The sequence below is a fragment of the Cucurbita moschata genome, unplaced genomic scaffold (assembly GCF_002738365.1).
Source record: "Cucurbita moschata cultivar Rifu unplaced genomic scaffold, Cmos_1.0 Cmo_Scf00016, whole genome shotgun sequence".
Lineage (NCBI taxonomy): Eukaryota > Viridiplantae > Streptophyta > Magnoliopsida > Cucurbitales > Cucurbitaceae > Cucurbita > Cucurbita moschata.
In genome coordinates, this window is record NW_019268532.1 from 3895596 (window position 1) to 3903706 (window position 8111).

At 37.2% G+C, this 8111-nt stretch overlaps 1 protein-coding gene across 1 annotated transcript; it reads right to left on the reverse strand.

The window, feature by feature from the left end:
* Window positions 1-2276: 2276 nt before the first annotated feature.
* On the reverse strand, window positions 2277-5333 carry LOC111454502 (F-box/kelch-repeat protein At5g42350-like). Its single transcript, XM_023095996.1, has 2 exons — window positions 5110-5333; window positions 2277-4504 (listed from the first exon to the last, which is right to left on the reverse strand). Exon 2 carries the CDS (start codon window positions 4328-4330, stop codon window positions 2591-2593), a length of 1740 nt encoding a protein of 579 aa, XP_022951764.1. The 5' UTR covers window positions 4331-4504; window positions 5110-5333; the 3' UTR covers window positions 2277-2590.
* Window positions 5334-8111: the final 2778 nt, after the last annotated feature.

Below are 8111 nucleotides of genomic sequence, written 5' to 3' on the forward strand. Positions count from 1 at the left end.
ACCACCAAAATCAATTCGGTTAAGCTTGAACCTTAATCATCCCTTATAGTTCCGACCGTGGAGTCGATGGGGTTGGTCCATAGATTTTCTTTCCTTTTGCAGCCTTTCGCTCAACGGGTGGAAGGGAGATAGTGCATCAAGCTGTTCACAAGGGCCAACTTGATCCTCTTCCCTAGGGATCCCATATGAGGGAACCCTAAGAGAGCCACCGACTCCAACTACTGTCCATGTACGATCCTACCTACTTTACGTTCTTGACAACCCATCTTTGTCTCAGTAGAGTCTTTCCGTGGCATGTTTTGGTCCTCTTTCCCATTACTTAAAAAAAAAGGAGTCACTGGTCCAGATACAAGATACTATCATTACAGCTTCGACAATTAGACATCCAACCCATAATCGTTACGACCCAATTGTAAGAGAATAGCTCTACCAATTGAGCTATATCCTCCCGAGCCAAGTGGGGCCTGCATGAAGTAGTCCGATGCTTATTCTATTATTTTATTCTTCAAATACTCTTTCACTGCATCTTCCAAGTCTACTTTACAATAAAACATACATGGTTTTATACCGTTCTAAAATGAAAACCATTGACCTTCCCTGAGTCATTTTAAGATTTAACATTCATAGTTTAGGACCATAATTAGTCACGGTAACTTAAAGTAAATAAAAGCATTAAAATACATTAACAAAAAACATAATAATTCTAAATTATCGTCCACAAAAAATTTGTAACAATCTAAGAATAAATTAAGATTGATTCTTCTTTAAACTAGCATAAATTGCAACCTCTTGTGATAATTTTAACAACATTTTCTTCGCATATTTTATGAAGTTTATCTTGCATGATTTATGGCTTGGTTCATATCATTTTCCACTTTTTTTTTTTTACGAGGATTCTTCCTCGAATCTAGTTGTGAAACTTTTCAAGATTGATCTATACACGTAGAGATTTAAATGAATTTTCGAAGATGGATCCATGAAATACTTCAACAATTCCATGGTGGGAAGTATTTGACACAACAAAGTTTGGAACCTTTGGATCAAACTCCATTCTTAGAGTGGTTCAAGATGTACTTGCCCCGATGAGTTTCTATCTCTCGATTTGATTTTCGCATGTTCTTCAAGATACTATACAATTTCAGATAGTATTTTAATCTTGGTTGAAAAAAAAAAAAAAAAAACTTTCTCATTTTTTCGTATTGATTTTTATGAGTAATGTTGATTTTTTTAGAGACATCTCAGTGTCCTTGGTGATACATTAGTATTCATCAATATGTAGTATATTTTGAAGATCTCTTTTATTGCATCCTTAATATTGACGTCAATAATTAGTAAAGACAATATTCTTGTGTGCCTTCTAAAAACGAGCATATGATTTGATAATAGTTGTACTCACCCTATTAGTTTAAATGATTCTTAATAAAAAATTTGAATATTTTGTCCCTTAGAATAAGGGAAGAGTGACTTATAGTCATATAAAGTTGTTTTTTTTCAATTCTTCAAACCATTTTCAAATGCATTGAACATTTTCTCGCAACATGACTCGTAATCCGAAATGCCCAAATTCTCGCGACTGACTTTTTTGCTTGGTTAGGACAAGTGCCGTATAGTCGCTATCCCGCTATTACAAGAGTGCGATTGTGACAGCTGACCTATTTGTTCTACACGTGCCCATGTCCAATGGCTTGTGCGCGGTTGCCTTCGCTCATCATTACATCTTTTCTGGTTTACGAGATTGTAGCCAAAGCAATGGAGGTAGATTTTGGATGGTTCATACATCTTTGCTGGTTTACGAGATTGTAGCCAAAGCAATGGAGGTAGATTTTGGATGGTTCAAGTGTCCAGCTTTTTAGAAGTGGTAGGATAATGATTGGAAGTACTAGTGTATGGTTAATCATAGTTCATACATCAACCAATCAAATTAAATGATCATTCATTATTGACAAATAGATAATGGTAAATTTAATCATATGATTGATACTGCAACTTACACTATGCTGGGGCAAACAAATGACTGTTCTTGCTGACATTTCCATTTTCGTTAAAAAAGTCTATCATGCCATTTTTGTATTCCACTCGTAATACAATACAATAGCAATTAAATGGGTCGATGAACTATCATCATAAGCCCTCCAACATTTGCTGTGTACACTAAACCATGTTCAAACTGATATTTCGTCTAAGCATGACATTTTTTTGACAGAAAATCACACAGTAGGGCGCATTTGGTAGAGAAGAAAGAGGACACAAAGACCCAAAAGTACATTTGGACAATGGGGGTGACAATCGGCACCGTAAGTTTATTATGCTAAAGCTTCAGTTCGTCAAATATTAAAACAACAACACCACCAAATTAGAGAGATAAAATCAATTACGAGGAAGATAATTTGACAGAAAATCACACAGTAGGGTGCTGCAATATATGACCCTGAATGTCTGATGAAGAAACTAAGATGAATTGATCGCATCCAAAAAAAATTTGATACAAAATATGAAATATATTTGCATTGCACCGCATATCTTCAACATTAGAAAGTGTTATTTCAGATATCTTCGAGCGTTAAGGAAAGGCAGTTAGAAAGAAAGGACCTTAGAGATGGAGGACTGCCATTGATTTGGTCAAGCAGGAAGAAGCATCCATTTCATGAGTTACACGAGTTCTTGAAATGTGATTCCAGTCTGATACTGCGTCCGAGATGTCGCACACTGTCAAAAAGTCCAGTACCTGGCCGAAGATTTTAAACATTTCGATCCCGAATATCAGGTTTCTATCTGCAACAAATGCAGCATTCCAGTCCATTGGCGCATCGGGATGCACTGATACCTCTGTCCAGGCAAGGTACACGAGATCTAACTCCCACAGTTTCCTGATAGCCTTGTTTCTCTGCCCTATTTGTCCATCCCCTTCACACCACGAGACAGAAAGCATGAACAACCGGCCGTTAGAGGATACTAGTTTGGGGTAGTACTCGTGAACACGAGGTGGGCATGGAGATGTATGGATTCCAATCCAGAAGCCTCTTTCGATGTCGTAACCCGCAAGTCTGTCTGTATCAGAATAAACATAGAAGATCCCATTGCAAACAACCCCAGAACATATAATACCGAAATCTACAGGGAGCCTCTGAATTTCTGTCCATTTATTTGATGAGGAATCGTAAATCTCTCCAGAATCTAATGGCTCATCCCAAGATCCTCGACCGCCAATAGCAATAATCACAAACCTACGATGTCCTTTTGCACGAGACTGATCACTCTTTTGTCGAATGAACTTATATGACTTCCTATTAGACAACATTGAAACGGTATTGTCTTCCACAGGATTTCTGACTTGAAGTCTAAGCGAGAGTCTGTGTGGATCCTCATAAACATCCAAAGAGCCACCGGCACGTGATCTCAAATAACGTCTATCTTGCCAATTATGCTGGCTCTGAACTATCGAAAATTCTGAGTTGATCTCAGAAGTTCCCAGTATAGGCGTTGATCTGGCATGCTTCATAGACGCAATTTTGCGCCAAGATTTAGTTAAAGGACTAAACACTAAGACCCCTTTATGTGTCCTGAATGAGCTCTTATCCATTTTCCCAAAGTTGGTCAAGCTAGAACATCCACCAACGATATATATATCATCCTGGATACTGGCTGTAGAGAACATAAATCTTCCCTTGAGAACATCAGCATTTATTCTATGCCATTGCTTTAGAGATACATCCAGTGCATGTATCTCGCTGGAGCAATAGCCCTCTTTAACAGCACCAAATAAAAATATCCATGGAGTCTGATATAAACATTCCCGTCTCATCTGTAAAAACCGAGGAGTGCTAGTCAAGTATCTCCATTTTTTGCACACAAGACGAGCATTCATGAGACTCACGAGTGGGAGCCTCATCAAGCATATTTCCAGAATGTCATCAGGAAGAAAAATATGAACATCAATGTTTCTTGTAGAATCTCGAAGTTCAGAATACTTTGGACTTTGTTTCTTACGAAATCTCTCCTTTACGCCATATGAGAAGCAATCCACACTATTTTCTTCATTACTGAATAATAATTTGTACCCCTTACCTTCGTCACTAGCACTGGATCTCCTTCTACTGCCTGGGTCACCAATTTCCTCACCAGTGTCAGCACCGACTTTGCAACCTCCACCTCTACCATATAATGTAAGACATCTCAAAGATATTCCCCTTGAAATATCCTCTTCCTCAGCAACACCTTTGTGATTCTTCCTCAATTTCTGGCTCATGCTTCTCATGAGCCGTTTTGACATGCTTAAAGCCTCAAAATCTTGATGAATGTATTCCAATTCAGCTTGTGTATTGGATAACATCCCTCCAGATCTTTGAAGTAAAAGTCACTCTTCCCATGACCATATGAACCATAGTTCAAAATTCATACTTAGACACACTTCCCAAGACTCGAAGGACTGAACTGTCTCACACGAAAAACCACATAGCCGCACACCAAAAGTAGAACACTATTCCTTACTCACTTCTTCAAGTACCTGTACAATGTACCACGGTTCAATTGCAAAATAAGCAAAGAGAAAAAAAGGGGAAAAAATCCGATACCTAACCCCCTAACTTTCAAATAGCCGTGAATTCCTGGTTTAAGAACTCACAACTGCAGTCACATACAATCATCCAAGAACAGAATCACGAATTCCCTCGTTGTGACTGTTCACTCAACCTCACAACACAGAGTTGGACCAATTAAAGCGATGGAAATCTAAAACGCAGAACAAAAACACAAATGAAAACCACGATCTACACAGACTAAAAAATTCATACAACAAAATCTCGACAGAACTACCAACAGTCAGTCAGTAAGTCAGTTATTTCAGATATTCTAATACCGGAGAGAGAGGAGGAAAAAACACACTCCAGATCCACAACATTCAGTGGCTACAACAGATTAAACACTTCTGAAGAACTGATCAAGATTCATAGCGCTGGAGAGCAACAACCGCCAAAACCCCAACACAATTGAAACACAGCAACAACAACAACAACAACAAAAAACAACAGAAACCGCCATTTCGTAGAGAATAAGACCGGTATACACTACAAGCGAGATACAAAACAAGAAAGAAGAAAAGAGGTAACTTACATTACGGGAAACGTTACAGGGAAGAGCAATCCAGGAACCGAACCGAATCAAATCAAAAGGAAATGAAAGGAAACATTAGAAACGCTGGTGGAAGAAAATTGAGGCGTAACAATGGAGGAAATTCGGGTTTGGTGAGAGTTCTGGAAAAAATTAGTAAAGGCAACGACGAAGCATTTGATCTTCAAAAAGAACGCCCAAGGAAGACGAGGGCCTCCATCATCATTAACTTCATCTCTCCTCTTCTAAATTCTATTGTTCTCTTGTCGGGTATGATCCTCTACTACGCCTTTACTCTCACCTTACTCTAGTCCTGAATTTCAAGCCGTCAGATTCGACTTGATCGTTAATCCGGCGCGTGGCCTCCACTGGCTGTTGTGGAGAAATAAATTCAAAGAGGAAAGGGAAAAACAAAAAATAAAATAAAATAAATACAAAAACAAAAGCGTTTTGCTTTTTAATTTTCCGTTTATTTTGATTCCTTAAAGCTTTTAAAGTTTTCTATTTTAATTATTCAACAAAGGAAGATTGTTTTGGTTCGTAGTCCACTGAGGGTGTATCAGGGCCTAAGATCAGGCCGATAGGCGTATTCGATAGACAACAGGTGAATATTTCTATACTACCCTTTATTGGTCCCGAAGGACGGAGGAGACTAAGTTAGTCAAAAGATGGTTATTGGTTCAAGGACTCAAGGTGGCCGAGAAAATACCTCAAGCCAATGTTCGAGTACCAGGCACTATAGCGCTGAAGTAACTCATGTCCTACTTATCAGGAAAAGCTCGAACGACATTCAACAAAAGGGTACCTGTACTCAAAACCGACACAAGTGGGTAGGTAGAGAATACTTAGGGTTGCGAGACAACTCTCTATCTCTGTAAAATAGCCCCGTAACTTCGGAAGAAGGGGGCCTCCTCGTAAAGGGTTATTATACTACTTTTATTTACCATAGGTAAAATAAAGAGTGAATAAATATGATCATATCCAAATGAGAGGTTAAATTTTTTTTTTTAAAAATGGATATTAAAGATAAATAAAAGAAAGGAAAAGAGAGCGGCGTATTTAAAGGAATGTGGGCCTAGGTGGTGGCTTATGGGCCCAGTTTTAATGGGTTTATTGAGTGGGCCCTTTCTGCCCAGCCCAACTACTCTGCTGCCTGAGCTGGATCCAGATTCCGGAGTTGGTTTGGTACACGCTGAAACCCTAAAATAATTATAGGTCCTAAATAAAGGACGATATTTAAATTAATTAATTATAAAATATAGAATTTAACAATTAATTAAATTATAGGATTATAGAATTATAGGCATATCTAAAATTTGAGAACAAAAATAGTAATATAATTAATTATTTTATATATACTTTTAATTATAAAAATAACTTTAAAACATTTACTTGAAACATTGGCGCATGTTTGCCTAAAAATATTAATTATCTAATATTAGTAGGGTAGGTTTTTGTTGAAATAAAGTTTTAAATTAATTATTCATCAATTATCAAAACTAAATTCAATAAAATAAAGGTTTAATGATGTATTATTGCTACATTATTTGATGTATTTTCTTCATTTTTTTATACATTTATGATATCCATTAATCTTGTACGCGGTAAACGAAGAAAATTTAAGGATGTTCGAGCATTTTCACTTCAATTGAACTACTATGTCTTACGGGAGTTGAGGGGTCCTGTCATATGTACAAACAACTATAGTGGGGAGCAAACCTTGAAAGGTTCAAAATCAGTAGTAGTACTGGTGAACCAGATGACCGTAGAGAAGCTACACGAAACTAATCACAACAACGAGATCGAAATAGAGTCGTCACTCTTACATCAGCCCAAGTCACTGAAAATTTGCCTTCACGAGTCACTCGGTTTTAAAGACTAGCCCCAATCGAAATATCTCTATCGTGATGATTGAGAACAAACTTCCTACCAGTATAAAATACACTAAACTTGTTAAGTCAATAAATTTGTAGTACTAATTATCGTAGATAGAGATAATATACGTATCACTTGTTGGTTTGCTTTGTGTACGCTAAGATTTGTAACGAGAGACACTATTGATTATCTTAGCTACACTCTACAAGACAACAAACAATATGTATACTAATGGTTCGATGAGTAGCAGAAGTGCCTTGTGCATGGTCATTTGGCATGCCGTTATGCGGTGGCTAGAACGCGCACGATGCTAGACGATAGTGGTATGCTTGTGCATGCTAGGATAGGCTGTGTGTGTGTGGCGAGTATGTTGGGTGGCAACACGGATGGGCACGCCAGGCTGCTCATGTGTGGCCATCAAGCCTTATTAGGCAAGGGGTCACCTCAATTGGACTAGCATAAAAGAGGGTTTATTCATCTTCTCTTAGATCTTCATATTTTCTTACGCTATGATTGGTCCTTATTATCAGATTGGTCAGTGCGCGATCACATCAATTTCCTTTCCACACGTGTACTTAGTTTATCGTTGTATTAAATGCATAAGATAAACATATATGTGATGTCACACATTGGTTGGAGAGAAGAACAAAACATCATTAATAACGGTATGGAAATCTTCCATAGCAAACGCATTTTAAATTAAAGCTTTGGGGGGAAACTCGAAAGGGAAAATTCAAAGAGGGCAATATCTATTAGCGGTGGATCTGGGCTGTTACAAATGGTATCAGAGATAGACATCGGACCATGTGTCAGCCTTCTCGCTGTTCTCCGAAGGAAGGTAGACACGAGGCAAATATTTTAAATTTTTTAAAAAGAAATTGAAAGATATTTTTTGAAGTTTTTTTGAAAAATTAATGAAAATTTTGAAAATTTGATTACACTTTTTAAATTATTTAAAAAAATTTAGGAGTATTTTTGAAATAAAATATTAATGTGGAATTTTAAAAATTAAGAGGAATTTTTTAAAATTAAAAAATATTTTTATTAATTTAACCTAAGTTATTGTTTTTTATTTTACCTCAGCAATTACCGGATTTGAGAAGAGTTGAGCTTTCACGAGTCCTTTTTAT